General features: G+C 51.8%; 1 protein-coding gene across 1 annotated transcript in view; it reads right to left on the bottom strand.

Annotated features, from left to right (window-relative positions):
* Window positions 1-20532, bottom strand: part of CAPN2 (calpain 2) — a 54834-nt gene that overhangs the window by 12820 nt on the left and 21482 nt on the right. Inside the window, exons 3-11 of the mRNA XM_057546308.1 lie at window positions 12043-12161; window positions 11380-11513; window positions 10099-10267; window positions 8831-8914; window positions 6953-7038; window positions 5964-6038; window positions 5106-5266; window positions 2646-2815; window positions 977-988 (exon numbers count right to left, since the gene is read on the bottom strand). Coding sequence (XP_057402291.1) covers window positions 977-988; window positions 2646-2815; window positions 5106-5266; window positions 5964-6038; window positions 6953-7038; window positions 8831-8914; window positions 10099-10267; window positions 11380-11513; window positions 12043-12161 — 1010 coding nt within the window. The remainder of the gene's footprint in view (window positions 1-976; window positions 989-2645; window positions 2816-5105; window positions 5267-5963; window positions 6039-6952; window positions 7039-8830; window positions 8915-10098; window positions 10268-11379; window positions 11514-12042; window positions 12162-20532) is intronic.

Raw genomic sequence — 20532 nt, 5'->3', positions numbered from 1 at the left:
AGGCTCACAGCGACAGCTCTGCATCATCTGAGATAAAAAGCTAACTTTCTACCCCAAACAGGAACTCAGAGGCACACACGGCAGGGGACCCACATTCACCCCCCGTCTTCAGATGCCCCATCGCTCCACTCGGACAGAGGACCTCAGCCTTCCCCTCACGACTCAGGGACATTAAAGTGCCCTCGGCCGGGATCCACTCAGTTCTGTGTGGTATAGACACACTGACACAAGCAGCCAGGACCGCGGCGAGGAGGGGGCCCAGCTCTCAAATGTGGGGTGTCAGTCCGACCACGGCATCCACAAAGGCCCAGCACGCCACCAACTGCCCTGTCCTGTGTGTCGACTTGAATAACTGTGGCCTTTAAAAACACACACTGCGACTGTGTGTCTCACCAGCTCAGTTAAGCTGAACTGTGGGCCTACTAAGTGCTCTCACATATCACAGTGCATCCCAATAGTCTGGCGAGGTGGATGGTTGACCAGTTTTACTGACGAAGAAACTGAAGTCCAGAGAGGACAGGTTACTTGTCCAAGGTCACACAGCCTGCAAATGGCAGAGCTGGGAATGGGGTCCAGGCCTCTTTCTGTGCTCCCCCATCTTCTCCTAATACCACTGCAGGGCTCATCATTTCCCTTTAGGCCTGTTTTAAGAGCACTATAGGACTCCGGGAAGAGTCTCCTGCAGCCCCAGGACCACGGACCCTCCACCCGGGACTAAATGTGTGCAGTGGCTTTGCCAGGTCTGGGGAGACAGCACGTCCCGTGGTGACTGCCCCAGCTGCCTTACCCTGTGCTTAGACCCTGGGATCTGGGACCTGAGCAACCTCACCGGGGCCCAGAGGGGCTGGGGACTGGTCCTTCACTGCCACCAGCCCCTGCCCAGGCTTCACAAGACCCCGGAGCCAGCAGTCTAAGCCTCTTCCTTGTTGGTGAACCTGAGCCCCCAGGGACGGCGGCTGACGCGACCCAGACGTACCTCCTCTGGAATCTGCAAATAAAGGAGAACACGCTGAATTCAGACTCTGGAAAAGCTCCAGAAAGAAATGTCACCACTGAGATGGTCTCCTTTGCTACCCACCTTTCTCTGTAGCTTTAGCAATAGGAACTAAGTCAACCCGGTAATTATTTCCCAAGGAATTCAACGTATTCCCACATTAAAAAAAAAATCTTATGAGCCGGCAATAATGTGCATGAGCCCTTAGCACCGTTCTTAACTTATAGAGCAAGAAACCGAGGCCTGGAGCTGTGAAGTGACCTGGCTGACCTGTCTGAGGTCACCCAGCTGCCTGTAGCAAAGCCCACACCCCACCCTTGTCGCCAGGGAAAGCAGGGCTGCAGGAAGCAGCACAGGGGCTGGGAGCCAGCAGGTGCTGGTTCTAAGCTTCTGCCAGCCACATCCATCCATATTTCCTCAAGCAAGTCATTTCCCTTCTCTGGCCTCAGTTTCCTTATCTCTAAAACAGGACCAAACTATCATGCAGGTCCTTCTCGGCTCTGAAAGCCCATGGCTGGATTTCCAAGTCTGGGCCGTGTGTCACAATTCAGTCTGCATTTTTCTTGCAGCTATTCTGTCCCAGATCTGAAGTCCTCAGCTCCTACTTCAGAGACTGAGAAGCTTGGAATTATGTGCATTTTTAGAAATGATGGTGCTTGCCCGGCTCCACCTGCTGGTGAGTGAGCAGGCAGATCGTTGCCCCATGGGCGGCAGCCGCGTTTCCCTGCTGAGTGAAGTGAGCAGACAGCCTTCTCCCCGACACTGTGTCTGACTCCTACATGCCGTGCTGGGAGCCCGGCTCTCAGGGTTCGGTGGGAGACCTGATGTGTAGTATTTGCTAATTTCCATGCTGTACATACCGCCCCCTCCCTGCCATGGTTGTTTTCAGGCTGCCCACGTGACCTCACTGAATGTTGGGCTGGGAAGAGTGGGCCAGCTCCAGCATATCACTGCGGCCCACCCATCACACCAAAGTGCACCCCACTTCAGCTGCTCTGAAGTCTTCCTTGCACCCCTCTTCTCCCACTGCTCACCCCAGGCCAGGAGCAGCTCTTCTCTGTGCGGGAGAAGGGAGAGGGAAGGGGACTGGGCCCAGCGTGTTGGGTCAGTTGGTTTGGAATGAAAGGACATGGGGGCAGTGAGAGCGCCTGTGTTGGGTGCGGGGCTCTACCCGGCCGAGCCCTGGTGGGAGCAGAGGACCAACCGCTCCCTTGCCCCGAGGACGGGCTCTGCCCAGCGGGACGGGACCTGCTGGCTCAGTTCCTGCCCTCACAGTGGTTCCTGACATGGTCCAGTATACTCTGCCCTCATCTTACATCTGTTCTGTTCTTCGGAGATTGGTGGCCAACCAGAGTGCCAGGCCTGGGGGAAGTGAGAAGGGACACGGAGGCCATTTGAAAGAGCGGGACTCGCCGGAAGCTGGCTGCAGGGGAAGGGGGTCTCCTGGTGACCCAGACCAATTGCAGGGACCTCCCTGCATAAGTCTCTTAAGACTGGCCCGGCCCGTGGCTTTGCTTTTCCTTGGCCAAGCTCCCGGCCTGGGGTCCCATCTCCAGGTCTGCCTCTGGGGTTGGCCTTTGTCGCAGGGGCTGACACGAGCCAAGGAGGAAGGGAAGGAGGAGCCCCAGCCCTGTGGACGCCCCTCCCATACCTCATAGATGCCGAAGCCAATGGTGTGCATGTCCTCGCCCATCTTTCTCTGCCGCCGCCGGTGCTTCTGGATGAGACCCACCAGGAAGGTGCAGCCATTCTCCCCGTCCTCCTGGTCCTCGTCCTCCTCCTCCAACTTGATCAGGTACTGAGGGTTCATCCAGAAGGTATCTGTAGCCAGAAGGGGCCGGGGTCAGTCACTCAGAACACAGGAGCCCAGCGTGAACAGGTGTGCATGGGGGGACGAGGCGCCGAGGCCGCGCTGGTCTCAGGGGTTGGAGGCTACCGGGAGGGGGATGAAGATGGGCAGGGGGGATGGCAGGGCAGAGGAACCACAGACCAGGGCTGGTTGGCAGCCCGTCCGGGTGGGAACAGGCCATGAGCAGCGGAGGGCTGGGGGTTTGTCTGAACCTCACGGGGACCTAAATTAGAAACTCCCCTTTGCAGTTCTCTCTCGCTCGCCCTCAGGCTGGCCGGGCTTGGGAGGCATTCCTCATCCTGGAACAGGGTGGTCAGAGCTGAGGCCCAGATCTCCTTTGGCTCAGCTGTGATATCTCCCCGTAGTATCTTCCCCTCACCAGGCTCTAACTCGGGGGTCAGAGGTGGCCCAGCTGGCCTGGCTGGGGAGACTTGGGGACTAGGTCTGCATCCCCCTCAATGAACCCAGGGGCCAGGAACATCCTGTGCACAGTCTCAGCCTCTTGTTCTGTGTCCCCGTCCTCCTGGGCCTGTCCCCTTGCCCACTCCCATGGTGTCTCTGCCCTCCCCACTTTCAAAACCTATTTGCAGGAAGGAACTGAGATTCATTCATGTTAAGGATAATTAATGTGATCTCCTTCCTTTACCTAATAACATTCTACTTGTGGAAATAAAGGTATCTGGTGTAGGGTTTGGCAAACTACGGCTCTATGGGCTGCTGGCTGCCTGTTTTTACCAATAAAGTTTTATTAGAACACAGGCATATCTATTCATTTAAGTATGGCTGCCTTCGGGCTACAGCAACAGTTGAATAGTTGCCATAGAGACTAGATGGCCCACAGAGCCAAAAGTGTCAACTATCTGGCCCTTAAGAGAGAGTTTGCCAACCCCTGACCTAGTGGGTAGGAGACATAGTCTCATCTGAGGCAGAGGACCATCCCAGCACCTCTGGAACTTGCTTGGTGGCTGCATACATGGCCTCAGCCATGAGGTGAAGGACTAAAAGCACCAGAGCTGGGCTTCCCTGGTGGTGCAGTGGATAAGAATCCACCTGCCAATGCAGGGGACGCAGGTTCGATCCCTGGTCCAGGAAGATCCCACATGCCACAGAGCAACTAAGCCCGTGCGCCACAACTACTGAGCCTGTGCTCTAGAGCCACAACTACTGAAGGCCACGTGCCACAACTACGGAAGCCCGCGTGCCTAGAGCCCGTGCTCGGCAACAAGAGAAGCCACTGCAATGAGAAGCCTGTGCACCGCAATGAAGAGTAGCCCCCGCTCGCCGCAACTAGAGAAAGCCTGCACACAGCAATGAAGACCCAATGCAGCCAAAAATAAAAAAAAAAAAAAAAAAAAAAAGCACCAGAGCTAGAGGCACCAATCTGCTAGTCCCAGGCTGACTACTTGCTCTGTGGCCCAGGTATGCCACTGAGAGCCTCAGTTTCCTCATCTGTAAGAAGAGAATCAATATATGACCATGACTTGCCACTGCAGTACTTAAAGACTGACTCCACAGTCAGACTGCCTGGGTTCAAATCCCAGGCACAGTCAAGGCTGTGTGGCCTTGGGCAAGTCACTTAACCTCTCCAAGCCTCAGTCCCCTCATCTTAAAGATGGAGATGATAATAAAGTGCCTGCCTCAGAAGGCTGTTGTGAGGATTAAATGGAGTAATATATTAATAAATCACTTAGCACAGTTCCTAGCACCCAATGTATGTTCCATAATTGGCAAATGTCATCATGATGGGACAATTTCTGAGTGGGAGAGGGCAGGGGAGGACTGGGCCATCAAGGCAGAAGAGTCAGGGGAATAAACAAAAGATAAACCAGAGGAGGAATCCTTGCCCCCATCTGAGCAGGACCCCATCAACATCTGCTGAGTGAATTGGGCACAAGAGGATTGCCGGGCAACAAGCAGGGCCTGGATGTGCAGAGGCCCAGTGGGTGAGGTCCCCCTGCTGGGCTAGGCTGCGTGGGCTTCGTGTGGATAAAGTAGCCCATGGGTATGAAGCGGGATTAACGCTGCCTCAGTGGGCGAGGCCGTGGCATCGGGGAATCTAGGGCCTGGAGAGGAATCACAGAAACAGCACGTCTTGGGTTCTGCGTGGGCAGGGAGGCAAGTGAGTGCAGAAGGCAAGGGGCTGAGGAGACAAGAAGCGTGTTAAGGTGGAGACGCAGGGAGAAGAGGCAGAGGGTCCTGGTGGGTAGGAGCGGCCAGGATGGGGTGCAGCACTCCAGGGTGGGGCGGTGGCAGGGTGCTCACTCGGGTAGTTCCTGCAGCCGCCCGCGGTGGAGCCCCGCCTCCAGTTCCCATCCATCTTGGTGAGTTTCCACTTCTTGTAGGCGTCACTGGTCAGCGTGTCAGGGGTCAGGTTGCAGATCTCCAGGCGGGAATAGTGCCTCAGGAAGTCGTTGAAAGACATCCTGCAAAAGGACGCAGCACCCAGGTTACCGGAGGACACACGGATAAGCCTGGACCTTCCGCCCAAGGCCAGACTAGGACACAGTCAGGGCCAGGCAGAGCTGCTAGGAGACAGCACCTCGGGGCCACATGGCCACCAGGTCCGCCACTGGAAGGTGCCAATTCTAGTCCTGGTGCTACCACCTTCTAGCCAGGTGACCTTGAGCAAGTTACTTAAGCCTCTATGAAACTCAGAACTCTCATCTGTAAAAATGGGGGCCACGTATATCAAATGAGACGAAATACGGCTGCTCATTTGGTAAAATGCTAGTACTGTACAGACGTAGGTGGTCCCAGAGTAGCACAGACACAGCCGCGTGGGCCCACTGCTACTCTCCAAGGGACCCATTTCTTGAGGCCTGGGGATGAATCTCTAGGAACTGGTTGGGAGAAAGGCCCATCTTTCCCCTCTTTTCTCTTGGGACCTGAACATGCCTGCAGGAATTCTTAGCCTTGTCTGCTGAGCTGCTCAGCTTTGAAACCCTACTGCTGAGATGGACAAGTTGAAGAGGTTCAAGAATTTTTTTGTTCAGGGTCTTACAGTGAATTTAAAACAACAACAAAACCAGGATCCCACGCCCCTGCTCCCTCAACACGATAATGTCACTCCTTTTCTAGTAAACATCAGACACCTCTTTCCCTAAAGCCTAAGGATCTTACCAGAATTCCCCATCTTCATGCTGTCTGGTCAGCCTTTCCCTCACGTCTGGGTCAATAGTGGTCCAGTTTGGGCAGCTGGAAAACCAAGCAATGGGAGAGGCATTAGAAACTAGTGCGGGACGATGACTTCTCCCCAAGATGCCCCAAAGTTGAGGACCGGGGACGTGATCTCCCACCTGAGGGCCCAGACCCCAGTACGGGAGAGGAGTAACACACAGGTGGCTGAGAGGTGCAGGGCAGCAAGGTGAGAGGATACATTATCCTGGAAGATGGTGGCAAGGAAGATTCCAGAAAATGAACACAGCCCATCAGAGAGACATGAAGTAGCATCAGTGGCCCAAACTGAGATGGGCCTGTCAGCTCTTTTAAGGGGTGGCTGGAAATTCGATGTAGGGGAGGGGGCGCTCATCTTGGCCTCTGCAGCTGACCCGCAGGCCCTGGCAGGCATCTCTATGCCATGGCAGAGGCTGCCAGGGAAAAGGTGAAGAACTGTGGGTGCTGGGCTGTGGAGGAGGACGGGGAGATGGGAGCAGAGGAAGACCATGAGAGGGGCTCACAGAGTTCACCCGAGAGAGTCGAAGGTCTAACGGGCCTACCAGGAACCCTGGACATCAACGGAAGGACTTCTCTCTGGTCATAGACACAAAGTTTACATCCTTGGGATAGAACGAGTGCTTGGGGGAGGAAAGGTGTATTTTTTTCCCTGAAGATCCAATAGCAAGGTGACGCCAAGCTAGGGAAGGGAGGAACCATGAGGTGATGAAAGGATGAGCATCCCAGGAGCCCTGGGCCTTGTAAAGGCACCCAGATGGCAGGAGTGCACTGGTTAAGAGCCTAGAGGGCCACCAGCCCCAGGGGTCCCACTCGGGGTGGCCTGTGCTCTCGGGGCTTTATTCTCAGCATGGCTACCACGCCCCCCCTCTCCTCAGCTCCCCAGAACCCCCTGGAAAGAGTGCCCCTACCCCAGCTCCCGACCCTGCCCTCCTCACTTGTCGTTCCACTGCCCGGTCCACTCCACCTCTCCCCAGGGATTCCGGATGCGGATCAGCTTCTGCAGGCTTCCTCTGCTTTCCACCTGCAGGAGGGGTGGGTGAAGGAGAGGGGAGAGATGTTGAGTTCAAGCCAGGCCTGGAGGTTCTCCGGCCCAAAGCCCCTTTTTCTCCATGAGCCAGGGGCGGGAGGCGTCAAGTCCATGTAATAAGGGGGATCACGAAAGGGAGAGAGAGGGCCTTGACTCCCAGACCCTTGCTGCTGCTCAGCTTTGGCAGCTCCCAGGGTCTGGCCCTTGGAGGACCAGGGCTCTTTAACCTCTATCCCGAGTCTGAGGCACAAATGTGCTTGTTCTAGACTCTGCGTTGGCACGTCGCCTCTGAACCTCAGTTTAACTAACTATAATAGGGTGTACTTTTGTCACAGGAGCTCCTTCAAATGAACACTGGTGATGACAAGCAAATGCAGTGCATGAATCTTGATTTAAACCCTGGACTGGGGGCACTGAGGGTACTATAAAGGACATTTTGGAGCAACTGGGAAAATGTTTACATGGACTATATATTAGATCATGCTATTGAATTAATGTTTATTTCTTCAGCATGAAAATATTACTGGGATTACATAAGAGAGTGTCCTTATGGGTAGGAGATAAATGCTGAAGTATTTAGGAGCGAAGTGTCCGTTGTGACATCTGCAATTTACTTCCAAATGGCTCAGAAAGAAAGTACACATACATAGAGACAAAACAGATGTGGAAAATTTCAACCATCCTTGAATCTGGAAAAATAGCATATGGATGTTTATTATACTATTCTGTCAACTTTTCTGTAGAATTGAAATTTTTCAAAATAAAAAGGTATATGCGGGGGTGTTAAATAAAACAAAGATTCATGGTTAAGCACGTGTCAGAAGACCTGGGATCCAGTCCGGGTTTTGTAGTTAACAGTGGATGGTGGCTACCTTACAGTATTTATAGTATAAAAAAAAAACAAACCAAAAACACAGCAAAGTCCAGGACAGCGACCTGCTTAGACACAATGTGTCAGGTACAGTCTGAGCGCTTTACGTATATTAACTTGTGTGAATCACCTCAACAATCTGCAATGGATTTTTTTAAAAATTAATTAATTAATTAATTTTTGGCTGCATTGGGTCCTCATTGCAGTGCGCAGGCTTCTCATTGCCGTGGCTTCTCTTGTTGTGGAGCACGGGCCCTAGGCACGCAGGCTTCAGTAGCTGTGGCACGCGGGCTTCAGTAGTTGTGGCTCGCGAGCTCTAGAGCACAGGCTCAGTAGTTGTGGCACATGGGCTTAGTTGCTCCACGGCATGTGGGATCTTCCCAGACCAGGGCTCGAACCCGTGTACCCCGCATTGGCAGGCGGATTCTCAACCACTGCGCCACCAGGGAAGTCCCTACCATGGATATTGTTATTACTGTTTCTAATTTAAATTTGAGGAAACTAGGGGGCAGAAGAGAGTTTAAATAACTGCCTAAGGCCACACAGCTGGCAAGAGGCAGAGTCAGATTTGACCACTACAGTAATTGGGGCACCAATGCTTCTGTGAGATCAAATGTGAAAGCACTTTGAAGAGGATGGAACACTACACAGATGCAGTGTTGTTGTATTATCTTAGCTGGTCCAGAAGAACGAGACAATTCTGGAACTCAGTGGCACAGAGCGCCTGGACCGACCCGCGGCCAGCAGAGGGCAGCGCACGGCCGGCAGGGGCTGGGGAGGGCCGGCCCATCCCCTTGGCCCTGAATTTCAGCGAGGACTGCGGAACGCGGGCCCCACCCTCAGCAAGCAGCAAAAATGGCTTTCGCCATCATGTGAGCAAGAGAAAGACCCCTGAGAATGCCTGCCAGGCGTTACCTCCTCGGCGCCAGTGACCGAGTACGCGTGCCCCTTCACCAGCTTCTGGAAGGTGATGGCCTCCGAGTCTGCAGCACTGGTGATCTGGAAACGTGGGAGAATCAGTCCCAGCCCGGCCGCCGCATCCCGCCTCCTCCCTCCCTCCCTCCGTTGCTCAGGGCTCAGCAGGGCCTTGGCCCGGGTGGAGGGCCCCCGCTCCCGCCTGGAGGCCCTCCTACTACTTCTTTGAGGTGCTGACGGGTTATTCACAACCAGAGAAGAGGCTGAGGGCAGCTCTCTGGGAGAGCGGCACTTGCACTCACGTGTGTGCCAGGCGCAGTCACAAATTCCCGCAGGAAAGGGCACACCGTGGACGGGACTCAGGACACACACCTGGACGGCATCGGTGGCCCAGGTGTGCTGGGTCCCCTGAAACTGCGAGGGCTGCCCCGCCCGCTGCAGGGTTTACACTAGGACAGTCCTTCGTTTCTGCCTGACTTCAGAATTGGCTCCTGTTCTATGAGAATTTCCCCAGTCATTCCTTCCCCCATCTGTTCTGATGGAGGTTGTTATTTTTGTCTGGGTCAATGAGAAGGGCTGCGTGGGAGTAGAAAGGGTCTCTGCCTCGAAATGCTTTGCAGAGAAAGTTTGAGAATCCCTGCCTGGAGTCAGACACAGACTTGGGCCCCCAGAGCCAGACTTCTTACCCCTGTCCCCACAGGGACCAGAGCTAGGACAGGGCTCCAGTGCCGGGCACAGGCAAAGCCTGGAGGCTCCTTGGGGACAGGGCTTGTGCCCACCTCCCTTCCTCTGGCGACGTTTGCCAGCAAGGCTGGCACGTGGGAATGGTTCCTTCCTGTGCCTTCTGAAGTCTTCCCACGGGCCCCTTAACCCTGCAGCCGTGGAGGGAAGGCTGCTGGGCTCCCTCCGGTCACAGGCCCTGCAGGTGGGGCAGAAGGTGTCTGGAATGGTCCTGCCTTGGGCCCAGCAGAGGGCAGGGGACTCTCAGGGAAGCTGTGGTCCGGGGTGGTGAGTCAAAGGAGGCTGAGGGTTGTAAGTAGGCTGGAGAAGGAAAGGCTGGAGTCACCATCGCCCCAGCGGTTGTACCCCAGCCAGCCTGGTTGTCGCCTAGCCACCCCTGGGCTCCAGGTGATGGGCAATACGGTGGACAAAGGCTGCGCTAACCACGTGGGGAACGAGGGCAGTGGGTTTCTTTGGTCACTGTTGGAGGAGGCTCACTTCAGCTAGAGCGGATGGGGGCGCGGCCAGGGAGGGACGCCTGGACTTACATCGATGGAGCAGCCAAGGAGAGAGCCTTTCTGCAGAGCCTTCTGGATGATCTTGAACAGGTTGGGAGGGGCCTTCCTTAACTCGTACCACTCGGCGATGCCTCCGGTGAAGTCCTCGAAGCCCTCAGTGGTGGCACCCCCCGAGAGTGCTTCGTAACACCCATTGATCCTGCAGGAAGGGGAAAGACGCCGCTGCCACCTGGTGCTGACACTTCTGCTGCTCCAAGTGCCCCTCCCCCCATGCCTCTTTTGTTGGGTGCTCCAGGGACCCTCTGCTCAGTCTTTCCTTGGTTTGTCTCCACCTCGGGGTGCCCACGAGCGCAAGTGACTGTCCCCACAGCTACCACTGCCTGGTACTTTGTGAAGTTTTTGGAAAAATCTCACAGAACCTTAGAGTTGGAAGGACCTTGGTGTTTATCTGGCCCAACCTCCCGTATCGATTCTTTCTACATCCTGGCAGGAAAGCGGAGGTCTGCTAAATTGGCTGTTTGGCATTTATAGCTTAAGAGAAAACAATTCAGTAATGAAAGCAGCTTCCCTGGGCTGTGTTAGGAGGGGCTGGTCTCTCCCCATGGCGATGTTGGCGCCCTGTGGCTTCCCTACCTCTACTATTAGAGCATAAGACTTAGTAGCACCTCAGGCCCCAGATTCTCACAGCTGGGTGTGTGACTCCTGGCCCTCCTCCCTGGCAGGGGCTGGAAGGAACAGAAATCCTCCTGATGGATGAGAGCCGGTCATTTTCCCGAGGGGAGCCCAGGCAGCAGGGCCAGGACCAGGCCACTCTGGAGCGGGGGGCCGACGTGGGCGTCCCGCTGAGAATGGGCAGTGCTGAGCGCTGGACAAGCTCGACTCCGGGCAGCCTGGGGGGGGGGCGGGGGCCCGGCTGGGAGGGCTAGGGGAAACCAGTTTCACTCAGCGTATTATGTATCGTGGGCAAGTCTGCATCATTTTCCTACCTCTGCAATGGATAGTTTTGCCCACGGGCAGCAACTCTTTGCTGTATTTAGCTGACAAAAATGTAACATGACCTGCCAAGGACGCAGAGGTCCTTCTCAAGGCCAGCACGATCAGTACCATGACTTGTTCCTGTGCATTTGGTTAAAAACGGCAATAGCTGGGTGCGTTATCTCCTAGAATTGAGAGCCCAATTTTGTCCAGAGTAGTCCTTCTGTACAATAGGACTTCTCTTCAGGACAGCCCTTGACTAACTCCCGTGTTGCTTCCCAGAACACAGGGCAACTGGGGGCAGGCTGCCGGGGGACGGGCACGGTGGGCACTTACTTGGCGTAGGCCTTCTCCAGCAGCGCGCTCCAGAACTCGCTGCCCTCTGCCGAGTGCACGAAGAGCAGCTCCCCGTCCTTGGTGGGCAGCCTGTCGTCCACCACCACCTCCACCCACTCGCCGTACTGCCAGAACTGCGGGACGAGGAGGTGGTGGCAGCGTGAGGGTCGCGAGCCTCAGCCACGGCTGCCTCCTCCCTGCCCGGCCCCTCGGCGCCGCTTCCCCAAGCCCGTCGCATCCCGGAGGAGACGCTCCCTCTGGTCCTCCTCCTGCAGGTACAGTCTCACCGAGGAGCGAGCGCAGAGGCACCTGCCCTTCCCTCCCAGGCCACACCTGCCCCTCCGGCACTCTGCCCTGTGCCTTATGCCCTTAAAAATACTATTTCTCCTTTACCGGCATAAAAGGAGGACAGTGAGCAGTGCCTTCACATCAGACCCCAAATAATCAACTTTCTTAACAAAATGTGGGAGTTACTTCCTGAGTACCCTGCCCTACCGCCCTCCTCCTCATCGCTGCCCTTACAGGGTCCCAGGGCAGCGACCGGCCAGGCAGCTTCCTGCTGTCTCTGTGTCCTTCGTAGAAGAGTACTGTGCCTGGCCCCCAGCACCTGCTCCTAGCCCTCAGGACCCGTTCAGGAGAAGCTCAAGCCAACCCTTAAGTTACCTGGAAGTGGAAGATCCCCGCGTAGTTCTCCTGGAAGCTCTGGTCCAAGGGGACGACTCGAGCCAGGATTTCTTCATTCAAGGTGAGGGAGGCAATGGCTGCCAGCAGCCAGCAGTCACCTGTGAACACGGTGTAAGGAGCTCTCATCAGAGAGGTCGCAGTGCCGGGAGGACGTTAAACCTCTTGTTCCCCACCTCCGGCACTTGAGGCCTAAGGCGAGCCCGGCACAGGTGTTCTCCCCGGTCCTCACATGAGGGGTATGGAGGAGGGCTGGGGGGATGCGTTGAGGGAATGCTGAGGGAGAAATGTTTTCGCTGTGATAGTTGAGATGGGAGAATTCATTCCCTGAAGGACCCAGAACCCTGTGATGGCTGGACTGTGTCCTCACAGCCGGCTCCGTGCCTGGTCCACCGAAGGTGCATGGCAGTGAGCATGTGTGGAGTGAGGACTCCAATTCAGCAGCAGAGGCTTCTGACAACGCAGGGCGTAAAGGTGGGCGAGTCTGAGGGAGAGGAAGAAGACACCGGCAGGCAGCCCCACGGACACAAATGCAAGAGCCCGAGTCTGAGAAGGCACCCTGGGCTATCTCCCTGAGGACGGGCGAGGAACATCTCTGGGCGGGTGTGTGGGTACCACACGTGGGAGTCAAGGATGGGGACAGTCAGATGGTCGGCTGTCTGGCAGTCTGGCTTCCCCTTAGCCTCGGTGCCCTCCTCTGTGACACGTGAGTAACTGGGAGGCGTGACGAGAGCATGTGTGTAAAGCACACACCCGTTTCAGGTGGTCAGAAGCAAGCTGGTAGCAGGGAGGGGTCATGTTTGCCACGAGATAAAAGGCCCGACTGATGGGGGTGTTCTGGGACGAGGATGAGGAAGTTTATTCCATTCTTAAGGAATGTGCACTTTCCTACAATTTCCCATGACAAGAATAGGAAATAGCCTCAGATAAGTTTGATTTCTGTGGCTGGGTTTATTTTTATTAATTGGCAGGTCTATTAAAAGTGTTACTGAAGGACTTCCCTGGTGGCGCAGTGGTTAAGAATCTGCCTGCCAATGCAGGGGACACGGGTTCGAGCCCCGGTCCGGGAAGATCCCACATGCTGCGGAGCAACTAAGCCCATGCGCCACAACTACTGAGCCTGTGCTCTAGAGCCCGTGAACCACAACTACTGAGCCTGTGTGCCACAACTACTGGAGCCCGTGCTCTGCAACAAGAGAAGCCACTGCAATGAGAAGCCTGCACACCGCAACAAAGAGTAGGCCCCGCTTGCTGCAACTAGAGAAAGCCTGTGCGCAGCAACGAAGACCCAATGCAGTCAAAAATAAATAAGTAAAAATAAATAAATAAAATTTTTAAAAAATGTCAACTCTTTTTAAAAAGTGTTACTGAAATTCACCGCAATCTTTGAATTCTGTGGACTAGCTGGTGTCCTGAGAGCTGCTGAACCGGCTGACCTGCTAACACTTAGCAATGACGGGGGAACGGCTCCGAGGCCTCTAGGTGCTCACGCGGCCCTGTGGGAAGTGGAGGCACACCCCTCCCTAACCAGCCAGTCGGTAGCCAAAGGAAGTTAAATCCCTTTGCTCCTTAGGTTGGGCGGCCGCTGTGGGTTCACCGCAGTTTTCCACTCAGAGGCCATCTCTTCCCTCCTGGCGCCACCAGTGACCCTCTGGGAAGCAAGTCTCCTTGCCTCCTCCCTGCCTGAGAGGTTTGGGTAGCGCTGGCCCTGCCCCAAGTTCCAGAGGTGGATCTGCAGCAAGCTAGGCTGCACATTCTCTGGCTTCAATGGTTCGCTTGGGGAAGGTTTTGTAACCCAGCCAGAGCCAGGGAGGTATGAGGAGACCACTCCTGGGGCTTCAGAGAGAGTGGACAGGTGCCCTCTTCTACTGCATTGGCTCTACAATGAGGTACGGTCTACTGCTGAAGCCATCTTGCAGCCAACTCAGAGGAAGAGGGGCTGAGAGCTGGAGAGAGAGAAACCATGTCCTGGTGTCATCACTTGAGTCCCTGTATCAAGCTGTACCTGAAGCCACACCTGCCTTGGACTTCTCAGTTACAAGAACGGATCATGTCCCTATTTCCTGACCCATTAGCCAGGGCTACCAGTTCCTGCCTCTTGACTGCTAGGGGAGCTTGGGCAGTAGCCATTACTGATGAGGCCTTCCTATGTGCCAGCCACTGTTCTAGGAGCTGCAGGTTCATCATTTCATTTATTTCTCACAACAGCTCTATGAGGATGGTGCTATGACCATCTCCATGTTAGAGCTGAGGATGGCAAGGCTTGGGAGGTTAAGTGCACTGCCAACAGTAAAACACGAGAAGGAAGAGTTTAAAAGGTGCGGTGTTTGTCAGATGTCAGAGACAACCTTTTGGGTCAACTAGATCTTTATATAAACCAAACTAGAGACTCTTTGACACACTGAGAATAGGAGCTTGCAGAGAAACTTGGCAGTGAGGGTTTTAAGCACTGGCCCTGGGGAAGGAGCCCCTGGTTGGTGAGGATGGAAATCTAGGTAGAGGAGCTTTTCCCGGCTTGATTCCATACGCTGCCTTGTAGGAACCAGACCGTCATTGAAACAGACGACATTCAGGCCTTTTCTGAGCACCCGCCCCTCTCTCACTTAGACCTCGTCATACTGTCTGTCCTGGAGGATGGCTACACCAAGTGACAGCCGCTCTTCGAGTCACGAGATCCTCCTTTTCAATCTATTCCCCTTCCTCCAACTTCAGATCTTCTCCTGACTTTAGTCCTTCTTTGAGAACCTGGAGATGCCTGTGATTCTTATTTTTCTTGAGGTTATTTGAGATTTTCTAGGAATCTTGGAAAATGACTTGGGTCTGTCAATACATGGAGGCAGACAGGCTTGTGGATAAAGTGGGCTCAAGTGTAGGAACTTCAGCGACATTTGTCCTGGAACCAGTTATTCCCATGGTTCCTGTAGCTCTTCTGTCAAATCCTCAGAAGAGCTGCCCAGTCTGTCTGACTCTGGGGGGGCCATCTTAACGCCCTCCTGGTTCTGTTTCCCGTGGTACCAAGAGTCGATGCCTTTACCTTGTGCGTGTGTGTAGGCATCACACGAGTGTGTGTCTGCAGGACCTGTCGATTGTTTTTTAGTGTTGGAGGTCACAGCTGACTGTGCTGCTATTCGTGGGACAGTGACTGAATTTGTAGTGATGCCTTTTCCTTTTTCTTTTTGTGGGTCATACATCTAGGTCAGTGCTGACTGTACACGTGTCTCAGATTACCGCTCACCACCAGACCTGGACGTTCTTGCGACATCCCAGAAATCAGTGGCCACGTTTCATGGCTCCCTGTTTTTTTCCTTCATGTCCCAGAAGTATTTTTCCTGGTCACCCCGGGAGGAGCAAGGCCTCATCTCCCCCTGCCCTTCAGAGAGGATCTTCATCCTTTCCTATTCCAATCTAACATGTTTCCTCTGAAAGGATTCATAATCCTAGAATGTCTCCTAGACGACAAAACTGTACCTTTTAGAGATTAAGTTACGAAAAAAAAGGGAATTCCCTGGTGGTCCAGTGGTTAGGACTCTGCGCTTTCACTGCTGGGGCCCAGGTTCAATCCCTGGTCAGAGAATTATGATCCCGCGAGCCGCACAGTGTGGCCAAAAAAAAAAAAAAAAAAAGAGAGAGATTAAGTTTCTTGAGGTCACAGGTCCTGGAAAGGGCAGACAGGGACAGTAATCTAGACTCTTGACTTCTGGTCTGTGCTCCTTCCACCAGAAGGAATGAAAGAAATAACAAGTAGCGGCTTCCCTGGTGGCGCAGTGGTTGAGAGTCTGCCTGCCAATGCAGGAGACACGGGTTCCAGCCCTGGTCTGGGAAGATCCCACATGCTGCGGAGCGACTAGGCCCGTAAGCCACAACTACTGAGCCTGTGCGTCTGGAGCCTGTGCTCCGCAACAAGAGAGGCCGCGACAGTGAGAGGCTCACACACCGCGATGAAGACTGGCCCCCGCTCGCCGCAACTAGAGAAAGCCCTCGCACAGAAACGAAGACCCAACACAGCCAATAAATAAATAAATAAATAAATAAACAGAAATAACAAGTAGTTAACATTGTATATAATACTCTGCAATTTACAAAGAACGTGGTCCACATTTTATTTGATACTTACAGAAATCTTATGAGATGATTATCCTAATTATTATCACCTTTTTTGGATGAAGCTCAGGAAATCTATGTTCTACACAGTTAGCAGGTCTTACATGTAAATCCTCTGAATCCAAATCCTGGGTTTTGTTTAAAAACCATACCTTGCTGAAGATTTCCTTTGGTTAAGAGTATCTGATTCTTCTAACTAGGGAAAGACCCCACTTCTAACTAGGAAAATCCAACTGCAATTCAAATTTAAAACTAAGGGGTAACAAGCTGGCAGCTTCCTGAAATCCTACATTGTATCTTAATACCCCAATATCCTTGGCTCAGAAATATTAAAACATATCACCCATTCACTGCAATGCAATTCCTTACAGCAACAGGAGGATGGCCTGTCATTGCACAGCCAAGACCCTGGCACTAAGATCACAGCACAAGCAAGAAGCAACAAGAGTTAGATGCATTTTACAGTCAAAGGTTCAAAGTTTTTTTATCGGGTCTCCAAATTCTGGAGTTGAGGGAGACTTAGAGCCACTTAGAAGAACATCTTGATTTCTAATAAGGTGGAAGCATTTGAAATCCTATTTTATTATTCTGATTTCTTAACTTTCTCCCTCACCCCATGCAGCAAAATATTTTTAACTAAGTTGGGAAGCTCCCTTATGTAGAGCCCATTTTTAAAGTTTATTTAATATCTGTTCACATAGCTTTCTCAGTAACAAGATCTGAAGACAACGGTTATCGTAGTTTACGTTCACGGAGACTTACTGTGTGCCAGGCCCTGTGCTAAAATGCTTTACATGCATTGCAAACAACAACAACAAAATGTTGCCTGTCATTCCAGGAAACAACAATGTTGCTGCCATCAAGCCATCAGCCACGGTAGCCACCCTAACAGGGCACCGTTGAGGGGATTCAGGATGGAGAAAAACTGGTCCTAGATAGTTAAGATGCGTATCTAGGGAATAATTTCAATGAGCCCAGACTCTTGGATCTTCCCATACATAGAAAAACACTAAAATCATTAACTTGAGATGTCTGTTTTTTTGTGATTAGCAGTGATCTTTTGATGTCCACTACATTATTTTTTTCAGTAAAAACTCCTACATATCCTGCTCCTCCCTTACCTCTTTGGAACAGTCCCTCAGAGCTACCTGAGAGGCTGTCTCCCAGGCTATAGTCCTCAGTTAGGTCCCAGAGTAAAACATAACTCGCGACTTTTAGGTTGTGCGTTTTTTTCAGTCGAAAGTATCATGACGTTATCTCATTTCCTCGCCACAAAACAATCTGGGGTAGGTGGGTACTATTACCACCCTCTGTAAGGAGATCGGGTGGCTCACCCCAAGGTCTCAGCTGATGAGTGGCTGTCAGATCTGTCTGAGCAAAGCACATGCTTTTAATGTATAATCTGAACAGTCTCCTTTACAAGTAGGTGTCAATTTCTAATTCACCCAGTTCACGAAACATGGTCTTGGGGGCTTCTGTCCTTGAGAGGTGACTCCATTATGTTTCAGTGTTTGGGCTGCACAGTGTTTTCTCTCTAGCTTCCTGCTCGCTCCGCCTGGATGGCCACGTCCGCCTGAGGGTTTTCTCCCCACCTGGAAACCTGTTCTGCACCCTCATTAGCTGTAACCTCACACAGTGCCACTCCTTCGGGCTGAGGGTTCTCCCTACCAAGGTCACAATCTACTCTCCCTAAAATGATTTATGAAAACCTGTCTCCTCTGGGTAATCCCATGGTGATCTGCTTCTGTAGAGGTGACCTGGTTGGAGAAGTCACTGGAGTCTCCTCCTGGCACAGCCTGTTTGGGTCAGTCACATCCTGGTCCGGATAAAACCAGGCCAGGGACTTCCCTGGTGGCACAGTGGTTAAGAATCCACCTGCCAACGCAGGGGACATGGGTTCAAGCCCTGGTCCGGGAAGATCCCACATGCCGCGGAGCAACTAAGCCCGTGCGCCACAACTACTGAAGCCCGCGTGCCTAGAGCCTGTGCTCCGCATCAAGAGAAGCCACCACAATGAGAAGCCTGCGCACCACAATGAAGGGTAGCCCCCGCTCGCCGCAGCTAGAGAAACCCTGCACGCAGCAACGAAGATCCAATGCAGCCAAAAATATATATAAATAAATAAATTTATTAAAACAACAACAACAACAACAACAAAACCAGGCCAGCTGGTACGGGCCAGGCAAGACAACCCGCTGACCTCTGGGGCTCCAGACCACTTGTGGTGCAAACTGGTGTGAGAGGGCGCCTGCCAGTGACCAAGGCCTCTCCTGGAATGCTGCCACGTGGATGGGGCTTGAAAAAGAAAGATCCGGTGTGCAGTTTTCTACGGGTGTTTAAATTATGTATCTATAAGGGACTCTGGACTTGAGCAAACATTTCTGCCTCGTGCTCATTTGTTTGTCTGTTTGGCTCTGCTCTCCAGTCACACAAGAAGATATTTTGGCAGAGGTGAGGGTGGCCGCCCAGACCGCTCAGGGGATGTGTCACTGAACAGTGCACCACGAAACTCCTGCCTTCCCTTCCTGGTGGGTTTTCCAGTTGTTACGTGATTTTAGCCTTCCTGCCCAGGTACAAAGTCCTTTTAGAAGGGGCAGAAGGAGGTGATAACCTTCTGATCTTTATTTACTCCATTTATCTCAGAGCAGAAACAACTGTCTTGGGGGCCTGAGTGCCACACTGTGTGAGCTGGAGGTGAGGATGGGTACCTTCTGGTTGCCTCCCCACATCCAGCCTACACCCTTTTCCATCCTGCCCTCTGCCCCAGAGCTGACCTCAGTGGATGAAACTGTGGGCTCCCGGGGCCTCTGGCTGCTGGGAGGGTTTGGCCAGTGGGGAGCCCTAAAGATCAGAGGGAGGGAGGAAAGTGAGATTAGTGTATTTCTTCCCTGGCTCCTTCTTTGTGAGCTTGGCTCGAGCTATGTCCCTTGGCTGCAGGCACTGTTCTTTTAAGGTGGCATCTGTACACGACCCGGTTCTAGAATCCTGACAACTGCCTCCGACTCACATCAGGGCTCTCTTCTGGGAGGGATGGTTATGCTTCCTCATTTGATTACAGAGGCTTCCAGCCACGCTGTTTATGTCCAGCAGTGTTCAAGACTTCTCTGACTAGTGTGGTTCACCCTTATAGCTAACTCCAAGGACACCACCCTGCCTGGAGAGGCGTAGACAATCATTTACTCCGTTTAAAAGGTGGCCTGCATTCTTGGCTAAAACGATTCATCATCATAAAATTGGCACTTCCTCTTAAGTCAGTCTATAAATTTAATGCAATCCCAATAAAAATAGCAAGAGGATTTTTTAAAAATTGGAACTTAGCTGATCCTAAAATTTACAAGGAAAAAGTAAACATAAAGCCTAGCCAGAAAAAAATCTAAAGGGAGTGGAGTCTAGCTCTATTAGCTGTTAAAACACATATAGAGCTACAATATTTAAAATAGTACAGAACTTGTGCAAGAGTATACAGAGATTCATAAATGGCACAAAATAGAAAGTCCAGAAATAGTTCCAAACATAGGAATTTAGTAAAGATAAATTATTCACAACTGGAATTGGAACAACTGAGTAGCCATCTAGAAAAAAATCAAGTTATAGCTCATCTTGTCATGGGGATAAATTCTAAATGGAATAATATTTACATAAACATAACATTATATATCTTAACAATGTACTTTATATTATTTATATGTTATATATAAGTATGATAAATCTAGCCATTTGTATTATTTACATATTTATTGTTTATGTATTTATATGATATATTATATTTTAATATGTTCACATTATAAATATATTTATAAATCTATATATCCTAGAAGAGACAATGGGAGAATTCTATTATAATCTTAGAGTGGTGATAGGCTATCAAATTGTAACCTAGAAGCCATAAAAATTTTAAATGATAAGCTTTACATTAAAGTAAAAAAAATTTGCATGGTAAAAAAAAAATCACAATAAGCAAGGTCAAACTAAAAATTAATAGGGAAAAATATGTTATTCAGATCCCAGACCACAAGTGATATATAAATCTCCCTAGTATTTAAAAGGAAAAAAATGAAAGCTCAATAGAAAAATGGGGAAAGATATAAACAGTTAATGGAAAAAGGAAAAATTAATGTCTCTTACACATATTAAAAGGCATTTATCCTCACTCATCATAAAAGAAACATAAAGTAAAACTATACTAAGACACCATTTTTCACCTTTCGGATTGCAAAGGTCAAAGCATGATCATTTGGAGAGGCGTGGGGGAAAGTACACGCTCAATCCCGACAACGGCAATTTGAGGATATCGTCAATATGCTCCAGCAATTCCACATGTAGTAATCTTCCTACAGACATACTCATGTGTGAAAATAATGTATGGGTAAG

This window comes from Balaenoptera acutorostrata, chromosome 1 (genome assembly GCF_949987535.1).
Source record: "Balaenoptera acutorostrata chromosome 1, mBalAcu1.1, whole genome shotgun sequence".
NCBI classification, from domain to species: domain Eukaryota; kingdom Metazoa; phylum Chordata; class Mammalia; order Artiodactyla; family Balaenopteridae; genus Balaenoptera; species Balaenoptera acutorostrata.
This window is presented reverse-complemented; position numbering and strand designations above follow the sequence as displayed.